The sequence below is a fragment of the Pseudorca crassidens genome, chromosome 5, assembly GCF_039906515.1.
Source record: "Pseudorca crassidens isolate mPseCra1 chromosome 5, mPseCra1.hap1, whole genome shotgun sequence".
Taxonomy (NCBI): Eukaryota; Metazoa; Chordata; class Mammalia; order Artiodactyla; family Delphinidae; genus Pseudorca; species Pseudorca crassidens.
Window position 1 is genome coordinate 84,049,272 of NC_090300.1, and position 25,157 is coordinate 84,074,428.

General features: G+C 44.7%; 1 protein-coding gene across 4 annotated transcripts; it reads left to right on the forward strand.

Moving 5' to 3' along the window:
* The first annotated feature begins 1,896 nt into the window (after window positions 1-1,896).
* On the forward strand, window positions 1,897-25,157 carry POPDC2 (popeye domain containing 2). 4 transcript variants are annotated; one of them, XM_067738782.1, is made up of 5 exons: window positions 1,897-2,654; window positions 8,842-9,455; window positions 13,550-13,658; window positions 19,225-19,730; window positions 24,664-25,157. In XM_067738782.1, exons 2-5 carry the CDS (start codon window positions 8,965-8,967, stop codon window positions 24,668-24,670), a joined length of 1,113 nt encoding a protein of 370 aa, XP_067594883.1. In that variant the 5' UTR covers window positions 1,897-2,654; window positions 8,842-8,964; the 3' UTR covers window positions 24,671-25,157. The 4 variants fall into 4 exon arrangements, with proteins under 4 accessions (XP_067594883.1, XP_067594881.1, XP_067594884.1 ...); XM_067738780.1 differs by lacking the exon at window positions 1,897-2,654 and having other exon boundaries at window positions 8,175-9,455; XM_067738783.1 differs by lacking the exon at window positions 1,897-2,654 and having other exon boundaries at window positions 8,367-9,455; window positions 19,225-19,778.

Genomic DNA, 25,157 nt, shown 5'->3' on the forward strand with positions numbered 1-25,157 from the left:
AACTAAATTGAGTTATTTGTAGTGAGGTAGATGGACCTACAGACTGTCATACAGAATGAAGTAAGTCAGAAAGAGAAAAATAAATACTGTATGCTAACATATATGGAATCTTAAAAAAAAAAAGTTTATGAAGAACCTAGGGACAGGACGGGAATAAAGATGTAGATGTAGAGAATGGACTTGGGGACACGGGGAGGGGGAAGGGTAAGCTGGGACAAAGTGAGAGTGGCGTGGACTTATATATACTACCAAAATAGATAGCTAGTGGGAAGCAGCCGCATAGCACAGGGAGATCAGCTTGGTGCTTTGTGACCACCTAGAGGGGTGGGATAGGGTGGGAGGGAGACGCAAGAGCGAGGAGATATGGGGATATATGTATATGTATAGCTGATTCACTTTGTTATAAAGCAGAAACTAACACACCATGGTAAAGCAATTATACTCCAATAAAGACATTAAAAAAAAAAAGAATACCTGTGGGTTCCTCATCTGTGGATTCAACCAACCTTAGATCAAAAATATTGGGGGGTGGGGGTGGGTGAATTCCAGTAAGACTTGAGTTTGCTGCTTTTTCAACTATTTACATAGTGTTTACAGCTGTTTACATTGTATTTACAAGTATTTGCATAACATTTACATTTTATGTATTGTAAGTGATCAGGAGATGATTTAAAGTATATAGGAGGATATGCTTAAGTTATATAGAAAAACAACACCATTTTATCAATATATAAGGGACTTGAGCAAATGCAGATTTCAGTATCCACAGGGGTCCTGGAACCAATCGCCCAGGATCCTGAGGGATGACTGTGGTATAAACAAATCTTGTAATACAAGCCCTGTGGTCCTATTAGCTGCTTATGAGCTAATGAGACAATTGGTCATATTCTGTCCAAGTAAATGGAGTTTTAGATCTCAACAATAAAAGACACTGAGAAGCATAAATAAATGAATATGTAGGGTTCATGTATCACGATTGGAAAATTGCCTCTTACAAAAGAGCTGAACTAAAATGTTCCCTAAGATTCCTTCCTAGTTAATTAAGAGCATGGCTTCAAAGTGACAGACTTAAGTTCAACAGCTGGCTGTGTGACCTCAAGCAAGTCAACTGTTTGTGTCTGTTTTTCTCATCTGAAAGAAAACAGAGCAGCAATACCTAAGTTACAAGATTGTGCTTACACATTGAAATGGTGTACATAAAGCATTTGGCACGGTAACATTCAGTGTTACTAACACTCTCTAATTCTTTGTATTCGTATTTTTCACTTTAATATTCGTTTGGATGTAGAGTTTTTATTTTATTGATAGTAAGCACTTTATAGTTTTCAGAGCATTCTTTTAGGGTGAAGAATAGAATCTTGGACTCCTAAGGCAGATGATGTGAACCAACTTCCCACCCAATACAGATCCTTGGCAGATGGCTATCCAGATTCTGCTTGAATATGTCCTGGGACTACAAAAGGAAAAAAAAAATCCCTAACCGTATCATCTCCCAATGTTAATTTTTGCTGTTCCAAACTTTTCTTATACATTTTTCTAAAACAAAAAATTAGATCATTTTTCTATACTACATATTTTTAATGTAATCACAATATTAATTACCTTCTCCCCTTAATATTTTTTACCACCTGTGAGTTCAGTTCTACAATATGAGTTGTAGTAGCTATGTATAAATCTACTGTATGGCTTACCAATTCCCTATCTACATACATTCAACAATCAAATGTTCTATAGAATGCCTGCTGTGTGTCAGATACCCTTCTAGGAATTGGGTCTCAGAATTGAACAGGATACATAACAGATACCTAAATTATTTCTGATTTTAAAATACATTGTTTTGCTGGCTGGTTTTATGGAAATATGTAAGGAAGAAAGAAAGAAGTCACCTGAAATCCCACCAGTCTACAATAGGGCCACTTTTTGGTGACCTTCTTGCCATTTATCTCTTTCTGCATGTATGTTCGCTTTTTATTTTTTTTCTACTCCATTATAATACTGCGATGGAAGTTTCCATAGGAAAGTCTTTACAAGTATCTTTACTAATCATTTAACTAAGGATGGGCCAGAGTTTTCAAAGCTTTGAATGAGTACTGCCTGACTGATCTCTAGAAAGGGGGTGCCCATTTATAATACCTTAGTACCTGTGGGTGCCTGTTTCCCTAAGCTCTTAGCAAGGTTAATTTTTTTCAGCCTTTGCCAGTTTGATACGCTCACCTGATTTGTAAAGAATTAACACACCCTTCTTGACATCTGCCATAGTTAAAAGTACATCTCACAAGACCCTCTGCCTACCCTTCCCTAGTGCTTAAGCCTTCCCAGAAATCATGTGCAGCATTTTGATACTATCAGTAATAGATGTCACCACAATAATTTGAAAAATGAAGAACTTAGCTTCCAAATAGGTGATCACCACATTCTGACCACCACATACCTCTTTGCTAAGCCCCTGCTATTCACAATACATCCCAAAATCTCAATACAGATACATTCACACTATCCTCTATAATTAGTTCCCTTCGTCTAACGTGAAACATTTGCCTTGAAGGTTGATAAGAACAGGACCATGTCCCTAAGCAAGGTCTCCATTAGGTTAACTATACCTTCTGCAGGTCTGATGTGAGGGTGATGGAGAAACTATAATCCCCATTTTACAGGTGAGTACAGGCACTCAGGTTAAGGAAGTTGCTCTGGTTAAATATCTGGTGACCTGGGATGTGAGTCTTGGTCATTAGAGTTCAAGCCCAAAAGCCCAATGTTCTTTCCTGTACCAGGTGTCTAATATAAACATCATATATTCATAGTTGTAAATTCATTTATTCACTCAGTACATATTTAGTGAAGGCTTATTGTGTGCAAAGAACTGCCCTAAGTGTTGAGTATTTATGTGTGAATCAGACATATCCCCTGTCCTCAAGAATAGAGGCTGCTTGACTCAACATTTACTGAGGACATACTAAATGCCAACTATGTGCTAAGTAGTGAACAAAGATTAGTAAGACATGGCCTGCTCTCAAAGAGCTTATATTCTGGTGGATATATGTATATAAGCTAAAAAATATAAAGTTGAATATTCAGTGCTATGATAAATATTTTCCTTAAAAGAGTGCATGTGTGACTATACCCAGTGTTTCTTTCTTAAGCTATTATAAACTGCTAGATGGTAGTTCTATCTGTGTTAATTATGGTGCTTTTGACAGCTAAGTAATACAAAATCCTCATCAAGGGAAACACATAACTGGCAGTCCAGGGTTAGGGCAAGCTCTAGATGCAGTGATATCAAGGCTCAGTGGTGCCATCCAAGACTCAAGTTATTTTCATCTCAGAGCTCTCTCCTAGGACTAATGAAGCTAATAATGTACTTTCTTGTTCAAGTGCAGCAGAGGAAAGAGAAATCATTCCTAAGGCATGAAGTGCCCACACCCACCCCCCCTTTTTTTGGTCTGATTGAACCAAATTAGGTTATGTGTATTTTTATGGACCAATAATAATTGTCAACAGAATGCCCTTTGCTGACTGGCTTAAACAGGATTTCCTCCTTGGATCCATGTGTAGGTGAGATATCAGAACAAAACTGGAATTCTGTTACAAGGAGGAAGTGGTAAATGGTAAATGGGTATTGAGTAGACAACCAACTTTGCACTAAATCATCGTGTTCACTTAACAACCAAGTCATCCTGAATGGTCAAATTGAGTTTAGAGGAGCAATTCCTATCAGTTTACTCAGACTTTTGAGAGAAAATTATTGGTAGCACATAACAAGTCATATGACGTTCAGTTTTCATAGAATAAAACAATCAGCAGATGTTCGGGGAACTGTTGGTTGAAGAGTAGTCCTTACGGAGATCCTTAGGGAGATGGGAATCTGAATGCCTTCAGCTGTGAGTACCAGAATACCCAACTACAGAGACTTAAGCAATAAATGTAATTTATCTCCTGTCATAAAGTCTGAAGGTTGAAAGTTTCAGATTTGAGACAATGGCTCAGTGATACTTTGAAGAACCAAGGCTTGTTCTATTTTTCTCTTTAACCTTCTCATCCTTAGGCCTATCCTATCTCATGGGTACAGTGGCTTCAAACATTACATCATCATACAGCTGTATTCAAGCCAGGATGAAAGGTAGTAGGCTTCCTTACTGTCTCTATCAGGGAGTATACTTTTCCCCAGATACTCCCACACACGTGTCCTCTTATGTCTCATTGGTCACATGTCCACTCTTAAACTAGTTGCCATTGTGGGGAATGGGATATCGTGCTTAGATTTGACCAGTCTTTTTTTTTTTTTAACTTGGAAGTCTTTTTGATACCAGTTCTTATTGTTTTTTTAAAAAATATTTATTTATTTATTTGGTTGTACCGGGTCTTAGTTGCAGCAGGTGGGCTCCTTAGTTGTGGCATGGGAACTCTTAGTTGCAGCATGCATGTGGGATCTATTTCGCTGACCAGGAATCAAATGCGGGCCCCCCGCATTGGGAGCTCAGCGTCTTATCCATTGCGCCACCAGGGAAGTCCCTTGACCAGTCTTATTTCAGGCCCTGGCAACTGGGAGAGAAGCCCACCCTCCTTTACATATCACCCAAGCAAAATCAGAGTTCCATAAACTGGGGGAAAAAGGGGAAATGGATAAGGAACCAGTAGTGTCTGCCCAATATCAACTCAGCAGTATGTGTCCAATGCCTAGAATCATGCCTGTGTTCGATTTTAATAACTATATTAGGAAAGCATTAAAAGCATCAAGCCCAATGTTTCTCAAACTACCTGTGGTGAAACTACATGTAGTTTCTCAAACTACAAGTAGTAAACTACTACTACTTTAATTTTTTCCAATTCACAGATTAATACGTTTCCTGTCAAACTGTATAAAGATGTCTTAAGTTCTCTCAGTTTCTGTCCATATCTCATCATGGACCAGTAACAGCTCTCGGACCAGCCATGGTCTGTGACCACTCTTGGAGAGATGGTGTACCCGGCTGACTTCATAATCTGGCCCTGGCCTGCCTCTCCTGCCTCGTGTCCTGCTGCTCCCTTTGATTCACTGATGACAAACTGTTCTCTGTTACCAGAATATGCCATGTATTTTCGTTTTACTTCTGGACTTGACTTCACATTCTGTTCTCCCTTCCTGGAATGCCCTCCCCTAGCTGGGGAACACCTACTTGGCTTTTTAAACCAGCTTAAATGTCATCCTCCCTTGTGATGTTTTTCCTGTATTCTTTGCTCCCCTATCAGTGCTTCCTTTGAACCCCTTCCTATCTCATGGTTGTGATAGCTTCAAGCATTATATCATCACACAACTGTATTCAAGCCAGGATGAAAGGTAGCAGGCCTCCTTACTGTCTCCACCAGGGAGTATACTTCTTCCAGAAGCTCCCTGACACGTCCTCTTATGTCTCATTGGTCACATGCCCAATAAGTGTATTTTTTGGGTTGTAGTTCTTTCTGGGTCAGTCTCCCTCACTCATTGTCTTCCTCATCTTCTATCCCCAGTTCCTGGCACACATACTTTGTCCTAAGTAAATGTTTATTCAATAGAATTGACTCAACAAATGATGTGACTTCTGTGTCTTTCCTTTTATTCTCCCCAAATATTTTCTACCGTGCTTCTGCCTGCATATTTGTGGCTTTCCTTATAAGAACATACCATTTTGACACACAATTTTTCTTTCTTCTTCTATCAAACCTGGTTTTAAAAACAAAGATACAGCTTTTCACTGTATTCCTGTCATAGGTCCCACTCCACAGGCATCACTGTCACTGTCACTACAGGCAGCATGTGGTGTTTATGCCACCCCAGCGGCATACACAAATCCCTGGTAGCAATGAATGAGCCTGCATGTGGACACATATTGACTCCCCAAAGTACCTGGCAAGGTGGTACAGCACAGAGAACCTACAATTTAGAGTCACAATGACCTAGGCTTTAGCCCCTATTCACATACTATCTCTGTCACCTTGGGGATGTTCCTTAACCTCTCTGAGCTTGTTTCTTCCATTAAAAACAAAGTATCATAGGGAGACATGAGGAAACAATAACTGCTTGACAAATGTTAGTACCTTCTGCTCAGATGAGCACATTTGTGGATTGACAAAAAAGGCAGGCTGAGAGCCAGCAGTCAGCTGGTCCTCCTGGCTCTTTAAGGGATCAGGACCAGCCCATTGGTCAGGCTTGCTGAGAAAGATGACCTGTTTTGAAATTCTATCTTGGGCAGAGCCTTGGTTGTTTCTCTGTTCCTGTGCTTCTCATTTCCTTGCTCACAGCTGGCAGAGACAGCCACTCTGACAGCTCAGGGGGTGCATGACTAAGGTGGAGGGATGAGCAGCTGCTGCTTGCTAAAGGGGGTGGCTTGGCCAGGAGGCAGGCAGGTGACCGAAAAGCAGCATATGGAAATTCCCAAACTCCACTGCTGAAATGACATCAAGGACCCAAATGGTTGCTGTGGGAAAGGCTGGGGGCGAGGGCAGCGGGGAGGGGCATGGGGCCTTCTCCAGGAGCTCTCTAGCTCTTTTCCTTTGCCACTGATTTTCCCCCTCAACGTTAGAAAAAAGGGAATAAGATGCACATTTGTTGGTTAGGTGATTGTAATTAAAGAAGAAACAACCCAGCTTCTTTCACCATGCCGTACATTTTCACACCTCCATGCCTATGCTTCTTCTGCTGTTCTCACCACTAGAAATCCTCTTCTCCCTCTACCTGGCTAATTCAACCTCTGCACCCCAAATTCCTTGTTAGCACCTGTGTCTTCCTTCTTCAATGCCACCTTCCTTCTAGGCTGCCACGTCTCCTAAACTCAACTCAGTTACTATGCTTCCCACACTGAACTGAGGTTGTTTTTTGAGGTATCTCTCCCTTGATAGAGTGAAAGCTCTTGGGAATCTTTGATTCTCTAAGTGCTTGGCTCATAGCAGGCACTCAATGTGTGTTGAGTTGAAAACTTCTACTCCTCTGCATATTTGACAATTCCTAATCTCTCACTAATTTTACTTAGGTTACTAGCAGTATAATAAAGGTCCCTATGGATCGAGCACTTGAATAGCTCTGGAAGGTTACTGGGTGCCTCCACCCCCTGTCCCCGCCCCCATACCTCAGGGGCTGTAGGAGTAATGGTAGTAAGGAAACAAAATCAAGGAGTCATGTGGAAGCCAGAGGGACATTTCTTAGTTTAGTGTTTGCATATTCCCAGATTTGAAATTGATGACCCAAGGTAGACCCCAGGTTCATCCAGAAGTTCCTGAATGTCCTCAGACTTTCTGGGGGGAGTGGAGTTAGGAGTCATGGATCTCGTCCTGTATTTCCACTAACTGTGCAAACTACTTGGGACACAGCAATAAGATAGATGAGAACAAATCTTGCCTCTGGGACTTCCCTGGTGGCGCAGTGTTTAAGAATCCGCCTGCCAATACAGGCGACACGGGTTCGAGCCCTGGTCTGGGAAGATCCCACATGCCGCGGAGCAACTAAGCCCGTGCACCACAACTACTGAAGCCCGCACGCCTAGAGCCCGTGAGCCACAACTACTGAGCCCAAGTGCCACAACTACTGAGCCTGCGCTCTAGAGCCCACGTGCCACAATTACTGAAGCCCGCGTGCCTAGAAGCCCGTGCTCCGCAACAAGAGAAGCCACTGCAATGAGAGCCCATGCACCGCAACAGAGTAGTCCCTGCTTACCGCAACTAGAGAAAGCCTGCACGCAGCAACAAAGACCCAACGCAGCCAAAAATAAATAAATAAGTAAATTTAAAAAAAAAAAATCCTACCTCTGTCACTTACTACCTGTGGGAACTTGTTACCTCTCTAAACCTCAGTTTCTTTCAGATGTAGAAGGATAATATTTATTTGGAATGGTTGTGTGATGATTAAATCATGTGTATGTAAAATATCTAATCTACGTCTGCCATTTTGTAGGTGTTCAATAGGTGATGGTTATTATAATTTGCCAGTATTGGGGTGGGTGGGGTGATGGTCTGAGCAATGTATTACCATTGTATTAACTATTACTAGATCCAGATACACACAGGAGAAAGTCAGAATTCAAAAAGCTGCTTTGCATGGCTAATTTTGTTTAATGGTTGTCAAATAAATGCCTATTTCAAATAAAGTCATATTTCCAACGTGACTTCATAAAGGCTTTCAAGGGGTTTTCCACTTCTCACTGTTAGGATTTTTTCTGATAATAGTCCCATACTTTCCGACCTTGAAGTGTCCTCCTACCTCAGGAGAGCCCCCAGCCCTCCCAGAGCGGGCTCTGGACAGTGTCCTGCCTGAGGTGTGACAGTAAATTCTGTGCACACTTTCCCTTTGTCCACCCCCTCACTCACACTCACACACACACACACACACTTGCCTCTTTTGCCCCAGGTCTTATCTTGTCCTCTGGGGAGGTATGTTAAGTGCTCTTCCAGCCTGCCTGTGTGCCTGGCCTGTTTTTTCTCACTGCCAGTACCACTTGGATTCCAATTCCAAACATGGTATCCGTCTGGGGTCACCCTTTCTTCCGGTGCCAAGAGAGATGCATTCCAAATGGTGCACAAATGTGCCTCCCGTGCTGGACTCTCCTCATTCTGTTTGGGGACAACACAAAGCAGGATGTGGCTTCTTTTTTATCACTCACTGCTGAAGTTTTCAGCCCCATAGTCCTATCTTTTCCTCAGGACAATTTAGGTTTCCTGCCAAGAGCCAAATGTGAAGACTGTCCTAAGAAACTTGGAGCCGTGGACGCTCGTCAGAGCTCTGCGGGGAGGGCCAGAGCCTTGCTGAGGGAAAGAGAAAGAAAGGTTTTCAGTTCTCCATGAAGTGTATTATGTTCTGCCATTCATTCCCCAAGCTAATGCAAGCATTCCTCCCAGGAAAGGTGGAGCTGGTGGGGAGAAGCCAATGGTGAGATGACATCTGAGAGGACAGGCTAACCCATTTCCTGAATTTCCCACGTGGGGACAGTCTTAGAGCCCGACAGGCTTTGAGGCCCGAAGATGAGCAGCAACGGCAGCGCAGTGGGCCAGCTCCTCTGGAGCAGGCCGCTGTGCGTCGGCTGGAGGCGGGACCAGGAAGGGGCTGTCTACCACCTGGCCACCTGCCTCCTGCTCCTGGGCTTCATGGGGGGCAGCGGGGTGTATGGGTGCTTCTACCTCTTTGGCTTCCTGGGCACGGGCTACCTGTGCTGTGTGCTGTGGGGCTGGTTCGACGCCTGCGGCCTAGACATCGTCCTCTGGAGCGTGCTGCTGGCGACTGCCTGCGTGCTCCAGCTGGCACACCTGGTGTACCGCCTGCGCGAGGACACCCTCCCCGAGGAGTTCGAGCTCCTCTACAAGACGCTGTGCCTGCCCCTGCAGGTACCCCTGCCAGCGTACAAGGAGATCGTTCGCTGCTGCGAGGAGCAAGTCTTGACTCTGGCCACGGAGCAGACCTACGCCGTGGAGGGCGAGACGCCCATCGACCGCCTGTCCCTGCTGCTTTCTGGCCGGTAAGCCGCTGGGTCAATGCCCAGCATTTCTTCCCCACACCCACGCTTCTCATTTCCCAGTGCCTCCCTTTCCATTTCATGTCCCTTCCACTGAGGAAGGATGTGGCAAGTCAAACCAACCAAAATAGATTTTTCTAAGCATGCGCTTTGCTTCCCCTTTCTTAGCATTTTCCATGAGGAAACTAGCTCATGAGGCACCTTGGTTGGCAGGAAGGATTGTATGTGCACTTGTGCTGGGAGGTGTGGGGTGAGTGTTTCTTGAGCCTGGGTGTGAAATGACCACACCACACACACACGCCAGCATGTCATGTCTAAACTGCAGCAATATCTCTGTAAGCTTTGGAAAACTGGACATTTCAGTAAGATTAATTCATTCCTTCCATATGCATTCAACATTTGCTAAGTGCCAAGTATGTACAAGAAACAGTGCCAAAACAGAGGGGGTTTCCTGTAACCCCTGTTCCCTCCAGGGCATCAAAGATCTTGGGGAATATCCCATACAGATTCTATGGTAAAGCCATTCTTTTTTGCGGTACGCAGGCCTCTCACTGTTGTGGCCTCTCCCGTTGCGGAGCACAGGCTCCGGATGCGCAGGCTCAGCAGCCATGGCTCATAGGCCTAGCCGCTTCACGGCATGTGGGGTCCGTGGGATCCTCCTAGACCGGGGCACGAACCCGTGTCCCCTGCATCGGCAGGCAGACTCTCAACCACTGCGCCACCAGGGAAGCCCTGGTAAAGCCATTCTGTATATACCCAGGTATAGAGCAGGAATACCTCTTGTCCACTTTTCCACTTCCAATTGTTCTACTGAGATTCTTACAGACGAAGAAGTAAAGTGCTATAAACCTGCGGGCCAGACGGTGAGGGAGGAGTAGTGATGCCCACGTGTGTCTCTTTGAGTATATGGTGGAGACAACTGGTTGACACCTTTTAAGGAGGCTGACAGTCAGACCTTAGCAGAAATGGGCTTTGTCAGGATTACTGTATGCCTGGTCAGGCTGCATGCGAGCATTGGCCATTGACTGATCTCTTCTGAACAAATATACCATGGAGCTCTGTGCTGCACAGTTGGTAGGAAATTGTGAATTCTTTGAAATATTGCCCTAGTGGGACTTGTATGTGGAGCTAAGCATCTGACAGTAAGCATCTTAACCTGGTATGTACTTGGGCTGGCTCTGTGGAAAGCAAGTAGAGTATTTCAAAAGTTTTGTCCTTAATTTCCTCTTTCCTGCTTTCTTGAGACCAGGAGAATGTGGTAGAAAGACAAGAAAGTAATCAGAAGGGTCTGATTCCAAAAAAATAAGAAAGAAACCAGATAAGACCACCAGCCATAGTGGGGAAAAAAAGGAGTCTGACATTGATGATGATGGTACTACAACAACTACTGCTACTAGTAATAATATGCATTTATGTATTAATGTATAGAATCAAAGTGTGATGGATACATGTTTTTATTTTGTTTGGAGTCTGAGGTCCTGGGTTGAATGAGCTATGAGGTTTTGTGATGTTTCATTTCATTTATGGGTGAACTGAAGTGTAAATAAACCATACATCAGGATTATTGTATGGTTCAGGTATCTTTTATATAATGGATTTACCATGAACTTGTAGAAGACCACATCCCTGTGAAGAGGAGAGGGGGCCTTGCCCTCTCAGTGTGGCTTTTCCTATTATACTTAGCATCCAAAACCTGAGTCAAAAATTAGACAATTTTGATATTTTTCTTGCCTTACAAGGTTTGGAGTAAGAGTTTTGTTTTGATATCTTTCAACGTCATCCTGTCTCAACTTTGCTAAGTTGGAGCTGGGGAAAGGGGCTTCTAGTCTATATGACCAGCCTCCAGCTTTAAAGGAGAATCATCGTACCTTTGGCTGGTGAGGTACCAAACACCTCAAAGCAGCAGACAAGAACTCCATGCCAGGAAATGGAGGCTTCTTGTGGAGACCTCCCCAGTTCACGTGCAGACTCTCATCTGGAGCGCTTTGCTGAAATCTCAGACATCCTTTTCGTTTTATTTTCATAAGGCAATCAATCCCTTTCAAGACTCAGAAAGGCAAAGTGACTTCCTCAAAGTTCATCACCCTGTTAAGCTGTGCTTACTGTTGGAGATTTTCTCTCGTATACAATCCCAAGCATGAACTCCTGAAGAGGCAACTAACTGTCTAAGCTCTTCTTGGAGGATGAAATTACCTGATGTCCAGGAGATCAAGAAGGAAGAGGAGACTCAAACTACAAAGGATACAATATACAATGTGAATGGTTTCAGGGAGTCATGCAGGCTCATTAGATGCTACTCACACTGTAAAATCTTGTCCCTCCTCAGTGGCTTGCTTGGGTGTCCAGATTCCTTGTCTGGGGAGAGGACAGGAGGATCTGATGTGTGTGGCAGCAGCCTTATTTCTTTCCTGTTGTCTTTCTTCCTTTGTTAGAGAAGCTTTTCTTTGAGGTTTTGGTCCCATTTATGGTGACACAGTGAGTTCATTTGTTTGATCGTTCCTTCCTTCTTCCTTTCCTTTCTCCCTTCCTTCTTCCCTCCCCCTTTCCAAAAATATTTATGAAGAGGGCTAGGGACTAGGGATCTTGTGTTAAAAAATGAAAAATAGGGCTTCCCTGGTGGCGCAGTGGTTGAGAGTCCGCCTGCCAATGCAGGGGACCCGGGTTCATGCCCCGGTCCGGGAAGATCCCACATGCCGCGGAGCGGCTGGGCCCGGGAGCCATGGCCACTGAGCCTGCGCGTCTGGAGCCTGTGCTCCGCAACGGGAGAGGCCACGACAGTGAGAGGCCTGCGTACCGCAAAAAAAAAAAAAGAAAAGAAAAATATTTTCCTTGTACTCAGGAAGCTTACAGTGTATGAAGAGAGGTACTAATTCATGTTTGACATAGTGGTGAATAACAGACATAGTATTTCCAAGGAGAAAGGCAAAGTGCAATGAGAGCATTTAAGCAGTGGACGTAACTTTCCTGGGGCAGCCAGACAAGACTTCCTGGAGAAAGGAATGTTTAAGCTGAGGCCTGAGGAGAAGGTGGGGATTGGGAGGAGAGGCAGCTGGAGGGGACAGAATATGTGAAGACTGTGAGGTAGGAGAACACGGCACATCATCTTTCCTTGTATCCTTTCATTACTCAGGGAAGTTCTGATGGCCATCTACACATATTGATAGGTCTTGTAGGAGCAGGTGCATTTCTGCCATCAGAGAGTGTAGGTTGACACCACATCTTGGGCTTGGTTTGAGACCTACGTCCCCTTCTGTCTTCCATCTTTAGGTTGTCAGATAATACGCAATAATTTATTAATTGATGGTGGTCTTTGGTAATTTGCACACATACATATATATCTAGGCATTCACTAGGATTAAGGTGTGGAGTGCTAATATCCCCTTGGCCAAAACGTAATCACATGGCTCTACCTCATGGCAAGGGGGGTAGGGAAATGTAGTTTAGCCGGGCAGCCATGAACCCAGCTAAAATTCCAAATATGGAGGAAGGGAAAAAAAAGCTATTGGAAAATAATTCCACACTGGATTTCTCAGATCTCCATCCCCATTCTGATCTGCTTCTCAATATCCTATTCATCCTTCAAAACTCAGCTCAAATATCATCTTTGAGAAGTCTGCCACTTGGAGAGAACTAAGATCTCTCCATCGTCTAGTCTCCTGTCCCACAGTAGCACACGCTGACTTACAGCCAGTTATTTATGTACCTGTGGCTTCCACTAAATTGTGACGTCTTTAAAGGCAAGAATCAGATCATCTCCATATTCCCAGATTTCCAGGAACACAGAAGGTGCTCCACACATAACTGTTTAGCCAATAAAGCTCCAGAAAAAGTGGAACAGTAGCTCCTTTCAAATGGACAGGATGTACCTTAGAGATCTTTTTGATCTGCCCCCTCTGCCTGATAGAGGAACCTTCTTTCCCAGTATAACTCACTTTAGAGGAGAGGTTGAGGCTGAGACTCTGAGTTTTCGGGGAAAAGAGGAAAAAGTCCACACTGGACCCTAATAATTTTCCACTTTTTAACATGTAACTTAGACTTCGGAGAGGATTCGGGTAGCCACTTCCCTTTTCCCACAGTCTCTTCTCTCCCTTTGCCAGGGTTCGCGTGAGCCAGGACGGGCAGTTTCTGCACTACGTCTTTCCTTACCAGTTCATGGACTCTCCCGAGTGGGAATCGCTGCATCCCTCTACGGAGGGGGTCTTCCAGGTAATAGGGAGCCCCATGGCAGCACCGCCCCAGACCATCCCACTGTAACCCAGCAATATCCCTGCCTCCATCTTTCCCCTCTTACATCTGTCATTTGAACCACTGCCAATATGATGCTCGGGGTGGGAGCACTCTCCTCCTGTGGGAAAAGTGCCTGGCAGAGGAAGGGTGGGGTAGGGAGGTGCAGACCCCTGAAAGGGGGGCTATGTCACTCCTATGCCTAAAACTCTTCCAGAAGACCCCAGTGACCACAAGATAAAAGCCCACACTCCTTAGGGAGTAACTTAAGACCTTTAGTGACATCCAGCCACATCTCCAGCCCCTTCCTTCCTCACAGTTCCTGCTCATACCAGCCCTACCGAACTACTAGTTCTTCCCTAAACACACCACATTGTTTTGCAATGGCCATGCCTTGGCTCCTACTGTCGCTTCTATCTGAAATGCACTTTCCTCACCCAGAGGAGGCTATGGCATCTCACTTCCTCTGAGGCCTGCCCAGGCTGACCTCACCAGCTTCCGCCCCCACCGCCCCCCACACACACCGCCTACATGCCTCTTCTATTCCTTTTACCATGCTGACTGCGCACATGTCTCTAATGATTTGGTTTCCCTTCTGTCTTTCGCATAGTAAACTCCCTGAGGTAGAAATCTGGGCTCTCCTCTCCATCTTCAGGCTCCAAAGGGCAATACCTTGTGCACAGTAGTAGGTGTTCAGTAAAGGTTCACTGAACTGGCTCGGCAGTGGGCAGTTGGTGTCTCAGAGGGCTCCAGAGGACATCATATACACACTCCAAGTTCAGGGCCTGGGTGCTAGAGCCCTCCTCTCTTCTCTGCCAGTCCTTCAGATTTCAGTTACCTTCTTTGTAGTTCTCACTTACTGAATGGCTAGCACGTGGCAGGCACTACCTATTTTATTGCCTTATTGATTCTCACAACTGTCCTCTGGGCGGAATGTTGTTATTAACATGTTTAACAGATGAGGGAACTAAGGCTTAGAAACCTCAAGTAATTTGCCCAAGGTCATCTAGAAAGTGGCAAAGCCAAGTGGCCTGACACCACTATTTCTATTCTTTTTTAAAATGGGAGGTTTACCAGGAGAGTGGAGTTTACCCATACGCACCATTATAGGTACTCCTCTGTCCAGACAGTTTGCCAGTACTGGGTTCCCTGTGTCTCCTACCAGTTCTATCAGGGAGCCCCTCAGGCGAGCATTTGAGCCAACCCCAGAATAGACACATGCCAGGCAGTGCCACCTGGCTGGGCCTGCTTCCGCCCCACCCTGACTCTTGGCTCTGTGAGGACAGAGCCTGAGAAGCAATCCTGATCCCACTGCCTAGACCACCAGCCACAGATCCCCTCTGAACGTGCTTCATCCACCACACACTCACGTCCTCTCCAAGCCGCCCAGCAGTCTCCTTTGAGAACCCTCCCAGGACCATAAGAACCCTCAGGAGGCCTGAGTCAGGTCCTGAGCCAGCCAGGCCAGGCTCTGTTTCTGACACTGAAACTGAGAAACAGGTGGTGGATAAGCCGGGCGTCCTCCCCTAAGTTATGCTTGAAAGGAAGGGCTGTGACCCCAGATGGCCTCTCAGTCATCTGAGAGGGATGTAGGGACTGTTATATTTCTCCCATTTGTATTTTTAGCATGCATCCCCATTGGGAGCAATGAGATCCACATATTTGCTCTTGGCTCTGTGAAGTCCCATTTCCTCTTTGCAAATGTCAAGTGTTGTCTCGGGTTGTAGTTCATCTTGTCCTTGCCTTTGCAATTGCATAGTCTTTGTTGACTAATAGGGAATCCACAGTGACTGAATCATAATTCTTACTGAGTTTACCACAAGGGAATCAACATTCCATCACACCTCTCAAGAATTCAATTAAGAATTTATTGACTGTTAAGCACTGTGACCCTTTCATTAGTCACCAAGAACATAGCATGGGAGGGATCACACAAAAATCAGCATTATTTCTCCCACTTGCATCATGTTTTACTGGACCCAAGGTCTCTTTACGTACGTCAGCTTATTTAATCCATTCAACCAGCTTCGAAGGTGAGGATTAAAGAAAGAGCTGGTCAAAACTTTATTACAGACATGTGCATGTGTATGTGGGAATCAGTCAAACCACTGGTTTCCTGAAGACCTTTAGGAAGGATTTTACATAGGACATGAGAAAATGACATCAGGTTGTTTTGCAACATACAAGATTGGTAGTCTTCACCTGATTTCATTCATTCACTTCAGTAGTATTTATTGAGCAGTTATTGTAACCTGGGCACTATCTTTGTTTTTTCTTTTTGGCCATGCCATGTGGCATGTGGGATCTTAGTTCCCCAACCAGGGATTGAACCTGTGCCCCCTGCAGTGGAAGCGCAGAGTCCTAACCACTGGACCGCCAGGGAATTCTCATCTGGGCACTATTAAATGTGCTCGGAATATATCAGTCAACAGAACAGATGAAGGTCCCTGCCTTCATGCAGTTTACATTCTAGTAGGGGAGACAAAAAATAAGCCATCGACATAATGAATAAGTAAATTATGTAATATGTTAAAAGATAATAACTTCTAGTAAAAAAAAAATAGAGTAGTGTAATTAAGGGAGAGATATAGTTGACCCTTGAACAACACAGGAGGTAGCGGCGCCAACCCTTCACGCAGTAGAAAATCCACATATAATTTATAGTCCAACCGCCAAATATATGTTCCCCCATATCTGGGGTTCCACATCCTCAGATTCAACCAACTGGCCGATTGTGTAGTACTTTAGTATTTACTATTAAAAAAAAAATCCCCATTTAAATTGACACACACAGTTCAAACCCGTGTTGCTCAAGGGTCAACTGCAGTTGCAATTTTAAATGGGGTGTTCATGGAAGTCTTTGTTGAATGGGTGACATTTGAGCAAAGACCTGAAGTGACTGGTAGTGTGAGCTCTGAGAATATCAGGGGGAACAGCATATTAGACAGAGGGAAGAGCCAGTGCAAAAGCTGGGTGGTGGGAAGGACTAGCATGTTTGAGGTTCAGAAAGGAGGCCAATGTGTCTGGAACAGAGAGAGGGAGGGGAGAGAATAGTAGGAGAAGAAGTCAGAGAGGTGATATGGAGCCATATCGTCTAGGGCCAGAGCATATATTTTCTAGATAGAGCCAAAAGGATTTCCTAACGCATTGGATGTAGTGCATGAGAGAAAGAGGATTAAGAAAACCTCTAAGACTTTTGACCTGAGCAACTGGAAGGATGGAGCTGCTATCAACTGAGATAAGGAAGCCTACGATAGTATCGTCTTTGTGAGAAGAGAGGAAGTCCAGTTTGGGGAGTGCTAGATTTGTGTCATCTATGGACATTTAAATTGGAGACACTGCATAGGCAGTTGCATAATTGAGTCTGAAATTAAGGAACAAGGTCTGAACTTCAGACATAAGTCTGGAAGTCATAGCACACAGATGATATTTAAAGCCATTGGATCAGACAAGATCACCAAGTGAGTGCGTGTAGACAGAAAGGGGGTTCAAGAATCCATTAACTCTGGGAAACTCTAGTGTTTAGAATTTGGAGGGGAAAAGAGGAAGCAGCAAAGGAAGCTGAAAGGGACCAATCAGGAGATTATACCAGGAGAGTATGGCATCCTGGGAACCAAGTAAGGAGTATCAAAGAGGAGAGACTGAATGCTATGAAAACTGATTGTCAGACTCAGCAATGTAGAGGTCATTGGTGACCTTGCCAGGAACAGTTTGTGGACCACTGGGGCAAAGCCTTGCTGGCTGAAGAGGGAGTGCAAGAGGAATTGGTAACAGCAAATATAGACAACTTTTTCATGGAGCTTTGCTGAAAAGGAGAGCAAATCAATGGAGTGTTAGATAGCGAAGGAAGTGAAGTGAAGAAAAAGGATTTTAATTTTAAAATTTTGATTTATTTTAAGATGGAAGAAGTAACAACATGTTCACAAGAATGCCCACGGTCTTTGTGTTCAGCTTTGAGGACGCTGTTTGCATCCAGATTAGCTCTTACGCACACCCACTTCATGTGCAGCACACTTATTTCTTGTTTGGGAATTGTTACTAAGTACATCGAAAGTACAGGTTATGGCAGATGTGACAATTACTTGCTGAACCAAATTAGTAATGGATGGATTGTGAGTAATAATTCTTTCCCATGAGGCAACAAACCCAGAGAGATTAAGCAATTCATCTGATGTCACACAGCTAGTAAAGCGGTAAAGCCAGAACTTGAAACTTGTTTCTGGTCTTGATGAGTTAATTTAGAGCCCTGACTTCAGTGCTGATGATTGAGGGGAGGGGAGGGGGAGTTCTGGAGGCAAAGAAATAAAAGGATTATATACGATCTCTAACAAAGAATGTTTGGAAAGCCAACCCTACCTTTAATGAGACGACCCACATAAAGGATTTAACACAATGCCAACATGTGGTTGCCTCTCAGTAAATGTCAGCTGCTGTCCTCCCTCATTTCCACTGTCTCGATTCACAAATCTTCATCTTGAGCTCTGCCAACCTGCTCACGTTTAAAGTATTATGGCCAGAGTATAAAGAATCGTGTGATTCCACACCCTTTTCCTTTACTATCCTAAGCATGTTTTCATTTGAAACCTACCTTTACCATCATTGTTTTAACAAGGTTTATCAAGCACCTACTCTGTGCTGGGCACACGTTATTGACCCTGCAAGTGTAACTTAGCTTTGTATCACGGGCACATAGCTAGTGCCCAGAAATTTCTAGATGTCTAAATAAATGGAGAGTGGGGTGTCCTTCTACTTTGTGCTCTTAAGAGTTCCTGTTGGGACTTCCCTGGAGGTCCAGTGGTTAAGACTCTGTGCTTCCAATGCAAGGCGCACGGGTTTGATCCCTGGTCGGGGAACTAAGATCCCGCATGCCGCAAGGTGGTGGCCCCCCAACCCCAAAAAAAGAGTTCCTCTTCCTCTGTGCCCTTTTTCTGACTTCAGTCATCAGATCCATTTGGTTACTTGTAGGGCCCAAGTCAAGGGCAGCTCATGGGCCTGAATCCCAAGCCAGCATCCTGTCCAATGGATGCAGCCTGGCTCTTCTCTCACTGAAATTCTTTCCAACTCTTTTTTGTGTCCCCACTCCAATATATTATTTCTTTTTATCCTTAAAAAAAAACTGTCATCAGCATCCTGAACTTTCTTCTGAGCACTAGGAGGCCCTTTTTCTCTCCTGTAATTACAGCAGGCTCAGAACCTTCTGTAGCCATTAGTGAGATCAGCCATGGGACACAGAGTAGGAGAGCTAGGAGACCGGAGGTGGACACTGAGGCTCTAGGAGGTGAAGGCCCAGCAAGTGAAGGGCTGATCTCAGGGCTCCTGACAAGAGCACCCTCCACACACACACAACCACCCCCCACCCCCTGTTGTGTCAGTGCACGCAGTAAACGTCGGTCATAGGACCTCTTCCAGGCAAGGCCATGGAGAGCTACTTCCACAGCTTCTTCAGAAAAGTGCAGCAGTTTGCGAAGTAAACGCTATATTTCTCTGTGCTAAGCATGGACACATTTTCTAGTTTCAACCTTTACTCTCTGCTCCTGACCCCTCTCAGGTCACTCTGACAGCCGAGACTGAATGTAGCTACATTTCCTGGCCCCGGAAAAGTCTCCACCTCCTTCTGGCCAAAGAGCGATACATCTCTCGCCTCTTCTCAGCCCTGCTGGGCTATGACATCTCGGAGAAGCTCTACGCTCTCAATGACAAGCTCTTTGCTAAGTTCAGGCTGCGCTTCGACATCCGTCTCCCCAGCCTCTACCATGTCCTAGGTCCTGCTGCCCCAGATGCAGGACCAGAGTCTCAGAAGGATGACAAGGACGTCCGTGAGCCTGCCGCATCCCCCTCTCCTCAGGCCCTGCCCACATCTGTCCAGCAAACACCCCCTAGCTCCCCACCTCCAGCGTCTACCAACCCTCCTGCACCTCCTCCCTGGGTCAGGATGTCCAGGCCCGACAGCAGCGTCCTGGGTGAGGACTCTACCAGTCTGGTGCTGGAGGATTTTGAGGAGGTGTCAGGATCAGAATCGTTCATGGATTATCAGAGTGATGGGGAGTACATGAGGTGAGGGGAGAACTAACACGGGCACAGCTGCCGGGCTCAGGATCCTGTGTAAGTACTCAGAAGGCAGCTGTCACTTTCTTGCCAACAGCTGGCCTTAACTGGGTTTGTAAGGGCAAAAAATCGTTTCATGGAGCCTGTCCTCCTGAGGATTCCCAGAAAGTGGCATTAACCCAACCCTGCAGATAGCAACTCACTCTTGGTGCATGCAAAGCATGAGAGGTTTTTTTTAATTTTTTTTTTAACTCATCCCTTATTAAGTGTGATTGCAGTTTTGAAAGTGGGCTGGCTTGGTCAACATTTTGAGCAAGCAGATAGGTTGCTAATTTTTCTTTGCAAGGTTGTGCTAATAACTAAGGCCACAGCTAAGACTAAAGGGGATTTTATTTGTGGCATGCATTTTAAAGGATTTTTTACAAAGCTGACATGGTTCTAATTTCTAATGGTTCTTCTTGGCATACAGTCAGCTCTGGAAAGCAGTCATTACTTAGCCTGGATTGGACAGGTACCTCTGCTAACATCGAGTATTTCCAAGAGGCTTGTGATTAGACGCTAATGACTCTGGGAGGAAAATGTCCCCACCTTGCTCTCCTCTGGGCCAGTGGAAAGTGTGTTATTTGCTCAGGCACAGGACTGGACGCTGCTGTGACTGAATATTACTATGATAGGGTGACTTTCCCAGAAAACCACACCTTGCGGGAGGTAGAGTGGGCGTAATCTGGGTGGGACTAACGTGCAGGATTTCCCTCACACCTTAGGAGAGTGTACAAGAAAGTGTGTGCTGAGCAGTAACTGTTCCCCCTGGCTGCTCTCACAATACTGTGTGACTTATCCCTCTAGGACTCCAGCCAACCATGGTGCAGGCCTGGCTTTTCCTGAGGAAAATCCCACTGTTCCCAATTTGGAATGCATTTCCAAGGTGGGGGAGGGCTAGCTAAGAGATTAATCATTCTTTAGGAAACACTGACTATTTTCCCAAGAAACTAGTTCAGTGAGGAAGGCATTTAGGGTACTTGAGGTAAGTAAGTGAATGTTTGTATATTTTGAAAAGCAAGTCATATAAATGATGAAAGAGGCAGAGAGGCAAATGATAAAAGTTAGCTATTTGGTTTCATAGGTGTGGAATTGATAATCTATGGAAGCAGAGTCCTTACAACCAGCGTCTAGCACCCGAGATCACTTTCTTGACCTCCTCCATTTGTGTTGTCCTCTCCTGTTGCCTCCTTCCCACTGTGCCCTACTCGCCCACCCCCACCAGTGCATATGGATTCTGTCCTGTGGGTCCCTCTCTTTGTCCAACACACCTACCCACCTGCACACACTCTGAACTCACAGCAGCTCCCTGTGTCCTCATGTCCTTCCTGGCTTTCTTCTCTTTTCCTGGCTCTATTTGTTCTCCTCATTCTCCCTTCCTTCTGACTTCTGCTCAGTCCTTGGTTCCCTCAGTTTGCTGCTCTTAAGAAGAAAAAGGCCTGTTTCTTCTTCTCGGTTAATTTCCCCTCTCCATATTTGTCCTCCACGTCGTCCCCATTTTACTGTTGCTGTATTTCTCTCTCTGTTGCCTTCTTCCCATTTGCCCCACTTCCTATTTTGCTCTGTCTCTTCTTCTTCCTAAGCTGCCCTGTATCCCCAGCTTAGTTTTTAATCCTGACTCTTCCAAGATCAGTACCTCCCCCTCTGCCTATACAGAAAACCATTCAAGTGAAGGTGTGAAAATTCCCACCTTTGATGGCTACACATCTTACGCATGAGTTACCCCAAACGTTAAGAGGCAGGCGGGGTTGTAAAGAAGAAAGAGACCCACACTGGGAGCCCGAAGTCCTGGCTGCTATGTCTGGCTCTGCTACTGATTGAAAACCACACAACCTCACTGAACCTTGCTTTCTTCATGTGGCCCCCAAAGGCCCTCCTGGGTTTATGTGAGAAGGCAAAGGATGTGCTGTTCAGAGGAGGAAAGAGAAGCAGCCAGTCAACAGTATAATGGACACGAGCCCCAGGACATCAGCGTGTCTTCCAGCAAGAACTCGCTGCTGTATTTCACTATGATTTCTCTTGTGACTTGGGACTGTCCTCCGCCCTGCTGGGTGGTAGGTCCTGCTTGACTAGGAGTTCTCTCCATTCTGTACCTGTGAAGGGTCTATCACCTACCACGTGATGACAGTGCAGGGCGGTCACGACTCCATCTCCCAGGTCCTCCATCCTTAATACTATTGCATAAAAGGCCTCTTTCCAAATTCAGCCTTTTCTGAGGCTCAAGATGAGAAAACTGCTAACATAACTCACTTTCTAAAGTACTAGTATTTGTAGTATAAAGAGAGTAGTTTTTAAATGTTCTTTGGCTTAAGTAATAGAAAGGGAAAAACACATTGTTTACTTCCACAGAGTTTTCAGAACAACTTGAAAACGTGATCAAATCGGCCAAATTTTAGACAGCTTTCAATTTAGTCTGTGATAATGGGATAATTTAACCCGGAGACCTTTTCCTCGAATTGTGTTTTAGGGTGTTTGGTTTGACTTATTTGCCATCAAACTCCTTTTAGTGTTATTACTGTAATGAATAAGCATAGTCCCTCGTGATTGGTAGCAATTTACTCTTGTTTCCTTTCTAAAGCAGGGCACAATTCACCATCTAGTCCCTGGCTCTTCAATGACCAAAATTGTAAGCTCATTGCTATTCATCCCCGCCCAGCACTTACATAAGAGGCATGAAGCTGACTGGATTCTGCATTGTCAGGACACAGCTTCATCACACTGACGCCAGCGCTTGTCCCTCACAACTAAAAATAGTCAGAGGTTCTACTGGAGCTTATTTTTGAAGAGAGCACATTTTTCAGTTTGGTGGTGCCCAGAATTATCCACAATTGGGTGCTACTTTTTCTAATATGCAAAGCAGTGCTGTTGGATAATGTATTCATGCAGGGTCTTACAGTTAGACCTCAAATTAACCCTGCCTTCACTAGAATCTTTCCAGTTAATTCTATGAACACACTCCACAATGCTCCATTTGATGTCTTACTTAAGGAGATGCTCAATGAATGCATCTCTGAAGTGGTCAGTTAAGTCAGATAATGAGTCCATTATCACAAATTAACTGAAAGCTGTCTGAAATTTGGGCAATTTTGCTTATGTTTTCAAGTTGTTCTGAAGACTTTGTGGTTTGAAAGTAAATACTATATGTTGTTTCCTTTCTATTATTTAAATAAACAAACAAATGAGAAACAGATTACAACATGGAGGCTAATTGTGGTCAAGGAAAGAGGCCAGGACCAGGACATAGTACCAAGGCCACAGAACCAATTCAACAAACATTCACTGAGTATCCACTGTGTATTTCAGGCACTGTGCCAGGTAATCACATTATGAGTAATCATGAGTAACAGTTGGAAGAATGTAAGATGCTTAATCTGCAAGAGGTGGACAAGAGTAATACCTTCGAATTTTGAAAAGAAGAGGAATTACAATTTCCCTTAATTTGGTGAAGTTCTTGAGGACAGAAATGAATTAAGGGCTGAAAGCTATAAGGAGAGCATTTTAGCTCAGTATTAATAATGGATTTGCCTCAAGGAGCAGTGAGTTACTCGTCACTGGAAGAATTCAAATAGGGATCAGAAGAAATCTTCTCAGAGGTTTTTTTAAGGTGATTCAAGCTCTGAGAGAAGGATGCCTTAGGTTATTGCTATTAAGGTGCCTTCTAACTCCGTGATGCTATGATTCTGTGATTCTAAGATGTGACTCTAGTCCTGCCAGTTAACCACCTTCAAGAGAAGTTCCTCATCTGCGAAACAGGGCTAGTAGTCTCATAGATAATTAATACCTACTGATAAGTAGATAGGTAGCCTCTGTCTACCTTACCAGGTTGCTGTGAGGAGTAATTGAGATAAAGTACACAAAGGCAATTTGTAAGCTATAAAGCACTAGTTTAATGTATAAAGTATTTTAAAATTCTGTCTGTATAGATTTATTTAACAAACTCCTCCCCACGCTGCCCCTGCTTCTCTCTTCCACTCCCTACCCCTTCTCCTCTGAGACACATGATTTCCCATCTTAGTTCCTCCAGTCTGGTATTCCAAGGAAGGTAGCAGCTGAAAGGATCCCCTGACAACAAAAGGAACAGCAAAAAGGTGGTGATCCAAAGAAAGCACATACTAGCTCCTTGGCCCCTGAATAACCAAGCTATAGCCAGACCTTCACCTGTTTTATTTGCTCAGGAGAGACGGATCACCGTCACACTATATTCAGGCTCTTTCCCTCGGAAGTGGCCGTAAGGTGCTTAGTTAGCTGTCAGTGTTGTTAAATAGCATGTTTCTCCCAGAACCACTAGAAAGCCTCCTGGGGCAGAAGACTTGCCCTTGAAGGTGGCATGGCAGGAGCTGCCTGGGGCCTCAGGGTCTGGGTCTCTAGATGGTAGCTCTACTCGACCTGCCAAGGCTCCGTGTTCAGGCAGGTAAGTTAGAGGCAGCAGTTCCCTCCCTGCCCTCGGGATCCCAGCAGCCTACAACCAGGGCCCACCCCCAGGTTATTCTTCTACTTCTGTTTTACAGGCCTCATTTACCTATCCCTCTCTTTGTAAAAATAAAAGACAGCGTTTTATAAAACTCACCAATTTTCTATGCAGATTTTTGAGAACTCATTCCGTAATGTTAGGTAGGATTCTTCATAGGAAGCGTATAGATTCTTCATAGGAAGCAACTGAAGTTGATCTCTTGGTCTCTTCTATAAAATGAGAGGACTGGACTATATAACTTCAAAGCTGACTCACCCTAATATTCTAGAAGGAAATGATTCAAAGATACATCTGCCCCTATTATGTTAGGCATTGGGTACAGTTAAAATATTGGGAACTGGTAGAGGAAAAAAAGACGTGAAAAGAACCCTGTGAAGTTATGCGAGCTATCTGGAGCCACAGTGCTGAAATCCTTCCTCTGTCTTTCCACAGCTTCTAGAACTCCTCTCCAGAGCTACTCTCAAGTTATGTCCAGGGGACAGGCCCCCTTGGCTCCAACTCTGACTCCTGAACTGTAAGGATCAATGGACCATCCTTTTCTCTGGCCACATTAATCCTCACAGGAAGGTGACTCGTGTGCACACCCCTCTTCTCACCCACTGGAAGGCTCTCAGGCAAGGTCGGAGCAGACACAGAAGATGCTAAAGTGCTGCAGCCACACCAAGGCCCCCGAGTGACTTTTAGAACTTTGCCTTCACCAGGCTTCCTTCCCAGAGAAGGCATCCCAAAGTGCAAAAGCACAGATTCTATCCTTTACTAACTGCAGAATCTCAGGCAAGTCACATAGCCTCTCTGAGTGTCTGTAAAGTGGGGATTATAAAACCCAGTTCACAGGGTTGTGAGGATTCAATGAGTTGATTCAGGTAAAGCACCTAGGACATGGCGTGGCACCTAGTAAGCACTCAATAAATCACTCATTTCCTTTC